We start from the raw sequence: 15,514 nt of genomic DNA, 5'->3' as shown, positions 1-15,514 counted from the left end.
TTTTACATGAACGATGCATCTGAGCACCTGCAATACTCAGCCGAGCACAATTAATATTCGACCATCATGATGCCCGATCGAGTAGTGGAGCACACGCTCGCCCATCATTAGTGGTAATCCTTAATGGTTGTCAGAGGAATGTTCTGCCATGCTGAACGCACTTAGGCAAATTATCACGATCTGCTGCTGGCATCTCCCTTGCAATTGCCGATCAATGATGTCCCAGATGTGGATAGGAGACAACTCTGGAGCTGCTGCAGTACATGGTAGGACATTTAGGCCACGCAGACTGCTCACAGTAGCACGAGGAATGTGCAGTCTGGATTTATGTTGAAAAATAGCTCAAAGGGACACTTGGAAGCAAAAGCCGGACCGCTGGTTCCACGACCAAATTAATGTAACGTCGAGCTGTCCGTGTACCTGGAATGAAAACATCCGGCTACCATGCATTATGTCCTCACACACCGTAATCTCGGGAGTAGGACTGGTGAGATATTACCTTGTGATGGTATCTTTATTGACCTCACACCACAGCTCTAAAAATGTTATTATGGCATAGAGCAAAATAACAATGGAGGCTGGAACGGAGGTCTAGCCTGTTCATCGAAATGTTCTGATTTTGTCTTGGACACAATAATAGCCAGAGATTGGTCTGTAGGCAACACAACGAAGAGGCTTTCATGAGTGAACGTCACACCGATCATACTCCTGGAATTATGGTGGTTATTAATTTTGTGGTGGAACCAGTGGTACGACCATTGCTCCGAAGTGTCTTAGAAAACCAATTATCAACATGACAATGTTAGGCCACAGCATGTCCAGACTTGAATCCCATCCAACTCCTTATTTGAAGCCTTTCTCAAACATGAGCTGAAATGTTGCATGTATTGAATATATAAAGCCCACCTTTTTCACTTATTTTCCACTGGAGTGCTGCTTTCAATTCCTTGTTGTTTTTTTTCTTCAAGATTTGGAGTTATTTGGCTGGTTGCCTGCATACGTATTGCATTTACTGCTATAGCACAGTGCTGATTATATATTTTATGTATGAAAGAAGGAAAAAAGAGGGGGGAGGATTCAATAAATAAATTTATTTTTCTGAAGTGCCATTCTTGTCTATGAGCTATGCACCAAACTAAATAAAACCCATGGACAAGAGAGGGGTCATTCTGTGTCAAGTGGACCAGTTTTAAAAATCTTCCCCACTCGACGTTCTCCGATTTTGCTGAAAATTTATAAGGATGTACATGTATGTTTGAAAAGAGGTTCTGTAAATTTTTAGGGCCAGATCTCAAATATATTGGGCACTGTTGACCTTTCACTGGAGGCCCCCCCCAAGCCTGCGGCTTCAGCTAAGAGGATTTTGCAAACTTTGGCACATAGCCATTAGAATTCTATACTGGTATGATGCTGAAATTTGGCATACTAGCTCAACTTTTGCTGCTAAACGCGATAAAATTATTACCGGCTATGACAAAACAATATTTCGGCCGCAATTTTGTGTCAAAGTAGCTTGCAAAACGCCTCGCATAAAATGTATGCCAAACTTTGCCCATATATAACTCAAGACCAAAAACCAATAGGAACTGGTGCTTTACCCTGTACAACAAACATCTTCATGACTTTGCATTGCTGCAATATCACAGTCAAAGCAAATGTATTTGTGGAAATATTCACACCCACATATGATGAAAAACTTAAAAAAACCGAATTTTACCTATTTTTAGGTCAAATTTCCCAAAAAAGGTACCCCTAAAATATATTAATTCTGTTATCATTTGAAAGAGCACATTTTTCTCTACAAGGATCATTGGGGTTTTTTTTGGAGTCTCTCCATTTAAGAAAAGAAAAATGCCACTGAACATGGTGTTATTTATTAACTAGAAGGTGGCCCGATTCTACGCATCGGGTATTCTAGAATTTACGTATTGTGTAGTTCATGTATGATTTTTGTTATAGATTTATATATATATATTATATATATATATATATAGATAGATGTTGTTGTGTGTAGTTACCAAGTGTTTGTGTAGGGCGCTGTACATGTTCTGGGTGTTGTCTGGGTGTGGCGGGGGGTGAGAGCGGTGTTGTATGTGTGTTGCGTTGTTTGTGGAGCGCTGTGTGTCTGTCGCGTTGTGTGTGTGTGTGTTGCGCGGTATGTTTTGGGGGGAGGTATGTTTTGTGCAATGTGTGTGTTGTGCGGTATGTGCGTATATTTATGTATGCCGCGGTGTTTGTGTGTTGGGTGTTGTGTGTGTGCAGCGTTGTCTGTGTGTGTGGGTGTCTGTGTATGGCGGTGTTTGTGGTTCCGTGTGTGTGTGTGTGTGTGTGTGTTGGGGGGAGGTGTGCACCGCATTCCCCATCGTGCTCCATCCCCCATGCTGCGCACCCCCCATCGTGCTCCATCCCCCATGCTGCGCACTCCCCATCGTGCTCCATCCTCCATGCTGCGCACTCCCCATCGTGCTACATCCCCCATGCTGCGCACCCCCCATCGTGCTACATCCCCCATGCTGCGCACTCCCCATCGTGCTACATCCCCCATGCTGCGCACCCCCCATCGTGCTACATCCCCCATGCTGCGCACCCCCCATCGTGCTACATCCCCCATCGTGCTACATCCCCCATGCTGCGCACTCCCCATCGTGCTACATCCCCCATGCTGCGCACCCGCCATCGTGATCCATCCGCCATGCTGCGCACTCCCCATCGTGCTACATCCGCCATGCTGCGCACTCCCCATCGTGCTACATCCCCCATGCTGCGCACTCCCCATCGTGCTACATCCCCCATGCTGCGCACTCCCCATCGTGCTACATCCCCCATGCTGCGCACTCCCCATCGTGCTACATCCCCCATGCTGCGCACCCCCCATCGTGCTACATCCCCCATGCTGTGCACCCGCCATCGTGCTCCATCCGCCATGCTGCGCACTCCCCATCGTGCTCCATCCGCCATGCTGCGCACTCCCCATCGTGCTCCATCCGCCATGCTGCGCACTCCCCATCGTGCTACATCCCCCATGCTGCGCACCTCCCCATCGTGCTACATCCCCCATGCTGCGCACTCCCCATCGTGCTACATCCCCCATGCTGCGCACTCGCCATCGTGCTACATCCCCCATGCTGCGCACTCCCCATCGTGCTACATGCCCCATGCTGCGCACTCCCCATCGTGCTACATCCCCCATGCTGCGCACTCCCCATCGCGCTACATCCCCCATGCTGCGCACTCCCCATCGTGCTACATCCCCCATGCTGCGCACCCCATCGTGCTACATCCCCCATGCTGCGCATCCCCCATCGTGCTACATCCCCCATGCTATAATAGTTCTCCTATTATACTCAGAGAGGAGTATAATAGGAGGACTGTAATAGCAGGAGTAGTCCTGGGGGGAGAGGAGTATAATGCCGGCTCCCTGCACATGTGTACCGGGAGCCGGTGTACACTGGTAACTATGATACACATCGGGTAACTAAGGGACCTTAGTTACCCGATGTGTATAATGGTTACCAGCGTTCACGGGCTCCGTCAAGATCCCAGCATTGCAAGGTTATGTCTGGCGCTGCTGGGATCGTGACGGAGCCAGTGTAGAAGCAAGTGATATCCCAGGATGTTGTGAGTGTGTGGATGTGATGTGTGAGGTGTGTGTGAGAGTGAGTGTGATCTGATGTGTGTGTGTACTCACCTGGGAGTCGGAGCTCCGTGTCAGTTGGGCCAGAGCGAGCGTGCATTGCGTGAGGGGGTCGGGGCCTGCAGAGAGCCGGGGCGAGAGGCCAATCCGTGTGGGGGGGCGGGGCCATGGCGAGCCCAGCGGCCAATCAGCTTTGTGTCACCGTAAGGACACAATTTTGGAGCATGACAGACAGACAGACAGACAGACAGAATAAGGCAATTATATATATAGATACGCAATGAATGCTAACTGCACTATTCAAACCCTTGCGTTGGTCCATGGTGGTTATACCACAACCAATTCCCTAAGAATTGGTATTATAATCCTATTAAGAATTGTAATAATGCTGTCTTTCGAGAATTGGCAGCCCCATCGCCTAGGAGCCATGGCCGATAGCCGTGCAAGGCAAGTCGCGGGTGGTCTCTTTATCGCAGGTTCCAAAGCCTGAGGGTGGGTGTCTTTGCCTAGGATCCCAAGCCTAATATTGGGTATCTTTTGTTGGTTCCCAAGCCATAATGTTCAGTCTAAGTAAGTGGTCTGGAATTGTTGCTGAATTTGCAATGAAAGATGAAGGGTCATTTGACACTCTTGTTGCAGTCCACACTTTCTTAACAGTAAGGCTGGGGCCACACGGGGACTACTGCGATCCCCTTGCATGACACTCGGCTCGTGCTGGCAGTACAGCAGAGCAGAGTGTCATGCGTGTGTCCTTGCAACTGAGGTCCGTTCGTGCGAGCAGACCTCAGCTGCGGGGGGCGGGCCGGCACTCAGGAAGGGAGGGAGGGATTTTTCTCCCTCTCTCCTGCGTAGCCGGCTATTGCCATTCTCGCACTGCACTAGCGGTACACCGATGTATCGCGAGTGCAGTGCGATTTTTCTCTCGCCCCATTCACTTGAATGGGTGCGAGAAAAAGAGTCTCGGATTACAATCGCAGCATGCTGCAATTATTTTCTCAGTCCGATTAGGGCTGAGAAAATAATCGCTCATGTGTGCTGACACACAGGCTAGAATTGGTCCGAGGGGAATGCGATGTTTTATCGCACTCCACTCGCACTGTTTTTCTCGCCGTGTGGCTTAGGCCTTATTGTGGAGTATCTCAAGACTCTCATCAATGGGATTCATCATATCCACTACTTCAGCGATGGATCTGCAGCCCAGTACAAAAATTTCTAAAATTTTCTCAACTTGTGCCACCACAATGCTGATTTCAATATCAGCGCTGAATGGAATTTTTTTGGTACCAGTCATGGAAAGTCGCCCTGTGATGGGATTGGAGGGACAGCAAAGAGGTTGGCAGCTCGTGCCAGTCTTCAACGCCCAACTGAAAACCAAATACTGACCCCGGTGGATTTATTCAACTTTTGCAACGAGCAACTGCATGGAATCAATTTTTTTTTGTTCCAAAAGAAAAAATTGACGAAATACGGGTAGTTCAAGAGGAAAGGTTCAAAGATGGACATACAATTGCTGGAACAAGAGAAAATCACCAGTTTGCGCCAATTGATGACAAAAAGATTCGCATTTCAAGGGTGTCAAATGACCCTTCATCTTTCATTGCCCATGTAGATGGATCTGTCAGATCAGAAATGCCTTTTGTGCCAATTGCAAACCTCCAGCCAGGGCAATACATTGCCTGCATTTACGATAGGAACTGGTGGATTGGAAATATTTCTGAAATTTCAGTCGACGACCATGATGCATTAATACATTTTATGCATCCTCATGGACCAGCTAGCTTCTTTCACTGGCCTGTGAGAAATGATACATGCTGGATTCCCGAGCAGTCGATCATTGCAATAATTCCAGCACCAGCTGCAACAGCAATGGGCCGACAATACAGCTTCTCTGAACCGATTATGTTGCAAATTCAGCAACAATTCCAGACCACTTACTTAGACTGAACATTATGGCTTGGGAACCAACAAAAGATACCCAATATTAGGCTTGGGATCCTAGGCAAAGACACCCACCCTCAGGCTTCGGAACCTGCGATAAAGAGACCGCCCGCGGCTGGCCTTGCACGGCTATCGGCCATGGCTCCTAGGCGATGGGGCTGCCAATTCTCGAAAGACAGCATTATTACAATTCTTAATAGGATTATAATACCAATTCTTAGTGAATTGGTTGCGGTATAACCACCATGGACCAACGCAAGGGTTTGAATAGTGCAGTTAGCATTCATTGCGTATTAATAAATAACACCATGTTCAGTGGCATTTTTCTTTTCTTAAATGGAGAGACTCCAAAAAAACCCCCAATGATCCTTGTAGAGAAAAATGTGCTCTTTCAAATGATAACAGAATTAATATATTTTAGGGGTACTCTTTTTGGGAAATTTGACCTAAAAATAGGTAAAATTCGTTTTTTTTTAAGTTTTTCATCATATGTGGGTGTGAATATTTCCACAAATACATATGCTTTGACCGTGATATTGCAGCAATGCAAAGTCATGAAGATGTTTGTTGTACAGGGTAAAGCACCAGTTCCTATTGGTTTTTGGTCTTGAGTTATATATGGGCAAAGTTTAGCATACATTTTATGCGAGGCGTTTTGCAAGCTACTTTGACACAAAATTGCGGCCGAAATATTGTTTTGTCATAGCCGGTAATAATTTTATCGCGTTTAGCAGCAAAAGTTGAGCTAGTATGCCAAATTTCAGCATCATACCAGTATAGAATTCTAATGGCTATGTGCCAAAGTTTGCAAAATCCTCTTAGCTGAAGCCGCAGGCTTGGGGGGGGCCTCCAGTGAAAGGTCAACAGTGCCCAATATATTTGAGATCTGGCCCTAAAAATTTACAGAACCTCTTTTCAAACATACATGTACATCCTTATAAATTTTCAGCAAAATCGGAGAACGTCGAGTGGGGACCACTGGTCCACTTGACACGGAATGACCCAGAGGTGCAATTGATGAAAAGATGATGCTTTTGAAGCAAAAAAAGGATTTTTGTGTACTCACCGTAAAATCGTTTTCTCTTAGCCATCATTGGGGGACACAGGACCATGGGTGTTATGCTGCCTATCCATAGGAGGACACCAAGTAGATGCAAAAGCATAGCTCTTCCTCTGCAGTATACACCCCCTGGCCGGCCCAGGCAGTCTCAGTTTTAGTACACAAGCAGTAGGAGAAAAAAGCAGTAAAAAACTTCTCAACAGAGGAACATGAGAAAAGAAGAGTCAAAACCAAATAAGGTACTGAGAGAACCAAGGCCCCGCAGGGCAACAGGGTGAGTGCTGTGTCCCCCAATGATGGCTAAGAGAAAACGATTTTACGGTGAGTAAACAAAAATCCGTTTTTCTCTGACGCCTCATTGGGGGACACAGGACCATGGGACGTCCTAAAGCAGTCCATGGGTGGGAAAAATAAAAGAAGACAACACAACCCAAGGACTAGGAACCAGTCCCAGACAGCCTGGAGCGCCTACTGAGAGAGGTGCTCTACTGCAGTTTGCAGAATTTTCCTACCCAGATTTGCCTTAGTTGAAACCTGGGTATGGACTCTGTAATGCTTTGAAAAAGTATGTAGGCTAGACCAGGTCGCAGCCTTACACACCTGTTCCACTGAAGCCTGATGCCGAATGGCCCACGAAGCGCCAACTGCTCGCGTGGAATGAGCTCGCAGCCCACTAGGAATGGGCTTGACTTGCAGGCGGTAGACTTCCTGGATCACAGAGCGAATCCAGCGAGTCAGAGTTGCCTTTGAAGCTGCCTGTCCCTTCTTAGGCCCCTCAGGAATGACAAACAAAGAGTCCGTTTTCCTAAAGGGGGCTGTCCTGGATATGTAATATCTGAGAGCTCTGACGAGGTCTAACGAATGCAGAGACCTTTCCACCCTATGAACTGGGTGTGGACAAAATGAAGGCAGAACAATGTCCTCGTTCAAATGAAACGGGGTAAGAACCTTTGGAAGGAAATCCGGAAGGGGGCGCAGAACCACCTTGTCCTGGTGAAAGATCAGGAAAGGCTCGCGGCAAGAGAGTGCTGCTAGCTCTGAAACCCGTCTGATGGGCGTAATTGCCACCAGGAATGTTACCTTCCAGGACAGAAGAGCAAGGGAGGATTCCTTGAGGGGTTCAAAGGGAGACCTCTGGAGACCGTCCAGAACGAGGTTGAGGTCCCATGGTTCCAGCGGCCGTTTGTACGGGGGAACTAGATGGGAAACGCCCTGGAGGAAGGTCTTGACTTGCGGTTTTTGAGCCAGGCAACATTGGTAGAAGATTGAGAGCGCTGAGACCTGCCCTTTAAGGGAACTGAGGGCCAACCCCGCTTGCAAGCCAGACTGTAGAAAGTCGAGAATTCTGGGGATGGCCAGAGGCATAGGCTGGACGTTAGTTTCTCTGCACCATGAAAGGAAGATTTTCCACGTACGGTGGTAAATGCGGGATGAAGCAGGCTTTTGGGCGCTGATCATGGTGGAAATAACCGCGGGGGAGAATCCCGCTCTTGTTAATACCCAGGTCTCAATGGCCATGCCGTTAGCTTCAGGGCTCTGGAGTTCTGATGGGAAATGGGCCCTTGGGTCAGCAAGTCTGGGATGTCTGGAAGGCGCCACGGTGCGTTTGAGCATTTGTACTAATTCGGCGTACCAGGCGCGCCTGGGCCAGTCCGGTGTTATTAGTATCACCGGGACTCCCTCTGCCTTGACCTTCCTGATTACCCGCGGCAGCAGGGGTAGAGGTGGAAATATGTAAGGCAGGCGGAAGTGGTGCCAGGAGCAGACTAGAGCATCCGCGCCGATTGACTGCGGGTCGCGTGACCTGGCTATGAACGCGGGTACCTTTGCATTCAACCTTGAGGCCATTAGGTCCACAACTGGTGTGCCCCAGCGAGTGCAGATGTGTAGAAACACATCTGGGTGGAGAGACCATTCTCCGGCGGCCGGGCCTTGGCGACTTAGAAAGTCTGCTGCCCAGTTCTCTATCCCCGGTATGTGTACCGCTGATATCACTGATCCCGTCGATTCGGCCCAGCTGAGGATCTTGTGGGCCTTGAGATAAGCCGCTTTGCTGCGGGTGCCCCCCTGCCGATTGATATAGGCTACAGCTGTCGCATTGTCCAATTGGACTCGAATCTGACGACCCACTAGCAGAGGGCAGAACGCTCTGAGCGCGAGGAAGATCGCGCGGAGTTCCAGGGTGTTTATGGGTAGGGAAGACTCCTGGGGCGTCCAAAGTCCTTGAGCAGTGTGGTGCCGGTACACTGCTCCCCAGCCTAGGAGGCTGGCGTCCGTGATCAGGACCAGCCAGTTCACTGGGAGAAAGGATCTCCCCTTCGATAGGGATGAGGACCAAAGCCACCAGCGGAGTGCGTACCTGACTGGAGGCGTCAGGTGAAGATGTCTGTCCAGGGAGAAGGGGCTCTTGTCCCAGGCCGCTAGAAGGGCTAGCTGCAGTGGGCGGAGGTGCAGTTGAGCAAAGGGTACTGCTTCCATAGCCGCCACCATCCTGCCGAGCACTTTCATGCTGAATCGAATGGAGCGAGACGGAGGACGTAGAAGGCAGCGTACCGCTCGTTGAAGAGCGATCGCCTTGTCCTGAGGGAGAAGGATCAAGCCCCGACGGGTGTCCAGGGACATGCCCAGGAAGGTGATGGATCGTGATGGGACCGGGGATGATTTGTCCAGATTCACTAGCCACCCTAAGCGGAATAGGGTGTCCACAGTGATCTCTATGCTGGTTTAGCAGTCGCAGAAGGAGGGGGCCTTGATGAGGTCGTCCAAGTAAGGGAGAATGACTACTCCCCTGGCGTGAAGAACGCTCATGGCGGCCGCCATGACTTTGGTGAAGACCCTTGGTGCGGTGGCAAGGCCGAAGGGTAGAGCTATGAATTGAAAGTGGGAGTCCTGAATTGCAAAGCGGAGGAACTTTTGGTGATCTGGGACAATGGGTATGTGCAGGTACGCGTTCTTGATGTCTATGGATGCGAGGAATTCCCCTTCGACCATGGATGCAATAATGGACCTTAGGGACTCCATTCTGAATCTCCGTACGTGCACATGCTTGTTTAGGTGTTTGAGGTCCAGGATGGGTCGAACTGACCCATCCTTTTTGGGGACCACAAAGAAGTTGGAATAAAAACCCCCGAACTTCTCGTTGTCTGGGACAGGTATCACTCCTGCTGTTAGAACCGACTCGGGGGTCGGGTACGAAATTCTATGTGGTAACCGGAAGACAAGGTCTCGCACCCATTTGTCGTCTGAGGCGGCAGCCCAGATGTGTTGAAAGAGCCGCAGTCAACCTCCCACAATGAGTGTGTCTTCCGGGGCGCCGAAGGAGTCATGAGGGGGGAAAACGTCGTGGCCGAGTCTCCCTAGTCCTGGACTGTTTCGGTCTAGGCTGCCATGACGAAGTAGGTTTCGGGGAGAGCTGAGAAGGGCGGTCCCTGCGTAGTCCGCGGCTGGTGGCGTGGACAGCACGGGGTGTCGACCAACCAAATGAGTTCCGAAAGGAGCGGAACGAGGACTGTGGACGTCTGGTGAAGGACGTCCTGGACTTCAGCTGGGAGAGGGAGGTACTCTTTCCTCCCGTGGCATCAGAAATGAGCTTGTCCAGACGTTCGCCAAACAATCGGTCTGGGAAAAAAGGGGAGGCTCGTGAGAGACTTCTTGGAGGCAGAGTCCGCTCGCCATTGTCGGAGCCAGAGAGCTCTATGGATGGCTATGGTATATGAGGCGGCAAACGCTGCGCAGGTAGCAGCGTCCATGGAGGCCTGCATGAGGTACTCCGCCGCAGCGGCAATTTGAGCTGTTACCTCTGTGAAAGTATGACTGAACTGGGATTCCTCAAGCGAAGTGTGAAGGGATTCTGCCCAGACCGAGATCGCCTTTGCGACCCACACAGAGGCAAAGGAGGGCGAGAGGGAGGAACCCGCAGCCTCAAAAGCAGAGCGGCGAGGTGCTCCACCTGTCTGTCTGTCGGGTCCTTGATGGAGGAACCATCGGGTAAAGACAGGAGCGTCTTTGTAGTAAGGCGGGAGACCGGGGGGGTCGACTGAGGGCGGATCGGCCCAGCCCTTAGGGGCAGGTGAGGCAAAAGGGTACCGGGACTCCATGAGTTTTCGGTTACCGAAGCGCCTGTCAGGCTTCTCCCTTTGCTTTGTGAGTATATCCTGAAACTCAGGGTGATCAGCGAAAACCTTTTGGGGTTTCCTTGCCCTCTTAAAGGAGACCGCATGGTCAGTGGTAGTGGATGGGGGATCCTCCACATGCAGAGTTTGGTTGATTGCTGCTATAAGGGAGTCTATTGCAGTTTAATCACCTGGATAGGCTGAAACCAAGGAATCCTCCTGGTACAAACAGCATTCTCCCTCCTCCAGCTCTTCAGAAGCCGTGGAGCGTGTGGGAGAGCCTGCCCTGTGTGCTCCCGAGGGAGAGCCCGCTGGAAACACCCGGCAGTGTGCTCTTTTCCTGATTTCTGCAACCGGTGAAGCATGTGCCCGGATTACCTCAGAAGGATCCTCCATAGGGGTATCCTCAGGCTGCGTTCCGTCCAGGAACCCAGAAGGGTGTGGAGGACGACATTGCATAGCCAGCACCAGGTTCTGTGACAGTTTTTCCATGGATTGGGACAGAAACTGTGCCTATTCCGGTGGGCTGGGAGCCCTAGGCTCTGGGCTGACGGTTGCGGCGGTGGTGGCAGGGGGGTCTTGGAGGGCTATAGGGGCACAGGACTCACAGAGAGAAGAGGTGTGTTTACGTGGTAGCTCAACGTGGCAGGCAGTGCAGGCTGAATAATAGACTATGTGAGCCTTAGCCCTCTTTGTGCCTTTTGAATTCTGCATGTTCCTGATAGGAGTATGCTAGGAGGGGGAGCAATGCTCAGCAGAGCTACAGTGAGCAGCACCTTACCAGAATCAGCCGATGGCTGGAGATCTTCCTACGCTTTCCTGGGGGGGGGGGGCGGGGCCTATCGCGGCCGCGGGGCTTAGCGCTAAAAGAGCGCGAAGTAGTCAGTGTGCCCCCCCCCACGCTGTGGGTAGTAAAAAACGGCATGAAAGGAGCTTCTGATAGTTTTCCTCCCTCTCTAGTCAGCACACAGCATGTCACTGGTGGTTATAAGCCTGCTTTTCTGCTAGATCAAATAAACAGAGCAGATAATGAACAGGCGAGTCCCTGAGCTCTGTGATTCTATAGCCACCCCCTCCCCCCTGCCACCGGGAAATTATCTGTGCAGGAGTTTGCAAACAGGAGGGACTTCCCCTCCCTCCTCCAGCCAGCAAGCTAGGGAAAAGTTAACACTGTGTGTTCAGGATTCCTGGGGCTCTCTTCCTTGCATTAGCCAGGGACTTTCTCATAATAAATACTGTATATTCAGCCCTGGGAGCCTATCCTGCACAGCCTTTTCTCCCTTTGTCTGGGAAACCAGTCAGGGGAATCTCACCTTAAACACTGCTTCAATCCAGGCAGTGACAATAGAAGAGTCAGCTTGCTGTATCCGGTCACAACGGTGCCATATTCAACTCAGAGCCTGCAAAGAGGGGCTGAGGAATTGATGCCATATTCAACTCAGAGCCTGCAAAGAGGAGCTGAGGAATTGTGCCTCTGCCCTGGGCTTTGGAAAATCGGTGTCTATGGAAACCGTCGTCCAGCCCAGGATCCAGCGTCGCGGGAGGGGGTACGTGTAGGAAACACTTCACGTTCCCGCCCGTTGATGGTAGTGGGAGATCGGTCCCAAAAGGAAACCGTCGCCCTCAAAAAATAACAAACCTTGAAAGGAAGTGCCTCCTATAGACACTAAGCTAAAACTGAGACTGCCTGGCCCGGCCAGGGGGTGTATACTGCAGAGAAGGAGCTATGCTTTTGCATCTACTTAGTGTCCTCCTATGGATAGGCAACATAACACCCATGGTCCTGTGTCCCCTAATGAGGCGTCAGAGAAAAGACAGGTAATATTTTAGGAATTTGCAGATGATATTTGAACAGAATTGATACTTACTCGTTCATACTCTATATTTCGTGCTGTTAGTTGCCTAGAGAACTGCTCTTTACTGGTGTCCAGCTTCACACACAGCTCCCGCACAGAGGCCAAATCAGACAGAACAAAAGCCTTCTCATCCAGCTCATGGCGGAGTTGCTCCTCATATTTGGACAAGGCCTTGGCCATGGAAGAGATTTGAGTTTCATAAGCCTGATGAGCATTCATGTGCTGCAAGGAGAAATCCACACATTAGGGTAGAATTGATACCTTGTTAAACAAATGTAAGGTCGTGTGCTGGAGGCATGGAGCGGGGGGCACACAGTAGCATACATTGCCTGTAGGCTCCTTTATACAGAACCGTGCAGGACCCTGCACTATGACGTACAGTTGATACCAACATGATAACATGACAAAGGCCAAAATGACAATTTTGTTCCCTGGGTGACTTAGTGGCCTATGGGTTTTCTGCTTTAAGAGTCAGTAGCCACACACACACACACACACACACACACACACACACACATTTATATGTGGCAAGCAGCAAATAATTGGGCACTCAAGTAGAATTCAACTCCAATAATGAATTGTAAGAACCTGGCACTCCAGAGGGATACAGGAAAAAGAGAATTTTGTTTACTTACCGTAAATTCTTTTTCTTATAGTTCCGACATGGGAGACCCAGACCATGGGTGCATAGCTTCTGCCTCCGGAGGACACACAAAGTACTACACTAAAAAGTGTAGCTCCTCCCTCCGAGCATATACACCCCCTGGATGACTGACATCTAACCAGTTTAGTGCAAAAGCTGAAGGAGGACATCCACCCACAAGTAGAGATAGAGTAAAACCCGGAATAACCGGAACCTCTGTCTACAACAACAGCCGGTGAAAACACACGGAACAAGAACTGCCAACAGGCAACAGGGAGGGTGCTGGGTCTCCCATGTCGGAACTATAAGAAAAAGAATTTACGGTAAGTAAACAAAATTCTCTTTTTCTTCATCGTTCCTTATGGGAGACCCAGACCATGGGACGTCTCAAAGCAGTCCATGGGTGGGAAATAAACAGAAACTGAGAAGTAGGCAAAACCTAACTTCACAAATGGGCGACAGCCGCCTGATGGGTGCGTCTGCCCAAGCTCGCATCTGCCGAAGCATGAGCATGCACTTGGTAGTGCTTCGAAAAGGTGTGCAGACTAGACCAAGTGGCAGCCTGACAGACCTGCTGAGCCGTAGCCTGGTGCCTGAAAGCCCAAGAGGCACCGACAGCTCTGGTCGAGTGCGCCATAATCCCCGATGGGGGAGGCACCTGAGAACATTGGTAGGCATCGGATATGGCCGACCTAATCCAACGAGCTAGGGTCGGTTTAGAAGCCGAGAGACCTTTGCGCTGACCTGTGGTCAGCACAAAAAGAGAGGTGCACCGCCTAAGAGCAGCGGTGCGTGACACATAGATCCGGAGCGCCCGCACCAAATCTAAAGTATGCAACGCTTTCTCAAAGCGATGCACAGGGGCCGGACAAAGGGAAGGCAATGAAATGTCCTTGTTAAGGTGGAAAGGAGGAGACACCACCTTAGGGAGAAAGTCCGGAGTCGGACGGAGAACCACCTTGTCTTGGTGAAAAACCAAAAAGGGTGACTCCGAAGAAAGCGCAGCCAAATCAGAGACTCTCCTGAGAGAAGTTATGGCCACCAGAAAGACCACTTTCTGTGAAAGACGAAACAAAGGAACCTCCCTGAGAGGCTCAAAGGGGGGTTTCTGTAAGGCCGTGAGGACCAGATTAAGGTCCCAGGGATCCAGAGGCCGCTGGTAAGGCGGAATGATGTGAGATGCGCCCTGCATGAAAGTGCGCACCTGGGCCAGTCGGGCGATACGCCGCTGGAACAACACTGACAGAGCCGAGACCTGTCCCTTGAGGGAATTGAGGGATAGTCCTAGCTGCAGACCGGACTGTAGAAAGGACAGGATGGTCGGCAAGGAAAACGGCCAAGGAGCATGGCCGAAAGAGCGACACCAGGACAGGAAAATCCTCCAAGTCCTGTGGTAAATCCTGGCCGAGGAAGACTTCCGAGCCTGAGTCATAGTGGAGATGACCTCGGAAGGAATGCCTGAAGCCGTCAGGATCCAGGACTCAAGAGCCACGCCGTCAATCTGAGAGCCGCAGAATTCTGGCGGAAAAACGGACCTTGTGAGAGAAGGTCTGGGCGGTCCGGGAGATGCCACAGCACCTCTACGGACAGACGGAGCAGGTCTGGGTACCAAGCTCGCCTGGGCCAGTCTGGAGCAATGATTATGACCCGACGGCCTTCCATTCTGATCTTGCGCAGGACTCTGGGCAAGAGAGCTAGAGGGGGAAACACGTAGGCCAGACGGAACTGGGACCAATCCTGAACCAGTGCGTCCGCCGCCAAGGCCTGAGGATCGTGGGAGCGAGCCACGTAAACCGGGACCTTGTTGTTGTGCCGGGATGCCATTAGATCCACTTCCGGAGTGCCCCACTTGCGGCAGATTGACCGGAACACTGCCGGATGCAGGGCCCACTCGCCGCTGTCCACGGTTTGACGGCTGAGATAATCTGCCTCCCAGTTTTCTACGCCTGGGATGTGGACTGCGGATATGGTGGACTTGGAGTCCTCCGTCCACTGAAGGATACGTTGAACTTCCAACATTGCTAGGCGGCTGCGAGTCCCGCCCTGGTGATTGATGTAGGCAACTGCTGTCGCGTTGTCTGACTGGACTCGAATGTGCTTGCCCGCCAACAGGTGGTGAAAGGCTACGAGAGCTAGGAGCACAGCTCTGATTTCCAGCACATTGATCGAGAGGGCTGATTCGGACGGAGTCCAAGTGCCCTGTGCTCGGTGGTGGAGAAACACTGCTCCCCAGCCGGATAGACTGGCATCCGTGATGAGAATCACCCAGGA

General features: G+C 50.8%; 1 protein-coding gene across 3 annotated transcripts in view; it reads right to left on the bottom strand.

Annotated features, from left to right (window-relative positions):
* Positions 1 to 15,514, bottom strand: part of CEP135 (centrosomal protein 135) — a 196,679-nt gene that overhangs the window by 25,844 nt on the left and 155,321 nt on the right. For all 3 annotated transcript variants that reach the window (XM_075347063.1, XM_075347062.1, XM_075347061.1), the window contains one exon: positions 12,613 to 12,822. In XM_075347063.1, coding sequence (XP_075203178.1) covers positions 12,613 to 12,822 — 210 coding nt within the window. The remainder of the gene's footprint in view (positions 1 to 12,612; positions 12,823 to 15,514) is intronic.

This window comes from Anomaloglossus baeobatrachus, chromosome 1 (assembly GCF_048569485.1).
Source record: "Anomaloglossus baeobatrachus isolate aAnoBae1 chromosome 1, aAnoBae1.hap1, whole genome shotgun sequence".
Taxonomy (NCBI): Eukaryota; Metazoa; Chordata; class Amphibia; order Anura; family Aromobatidae; genus Anomaloglossus; species Anomaloglossus baeobatrachus.
This window is presented reverse-complemented; position numbering and strand designations above follow the sequence as displayed.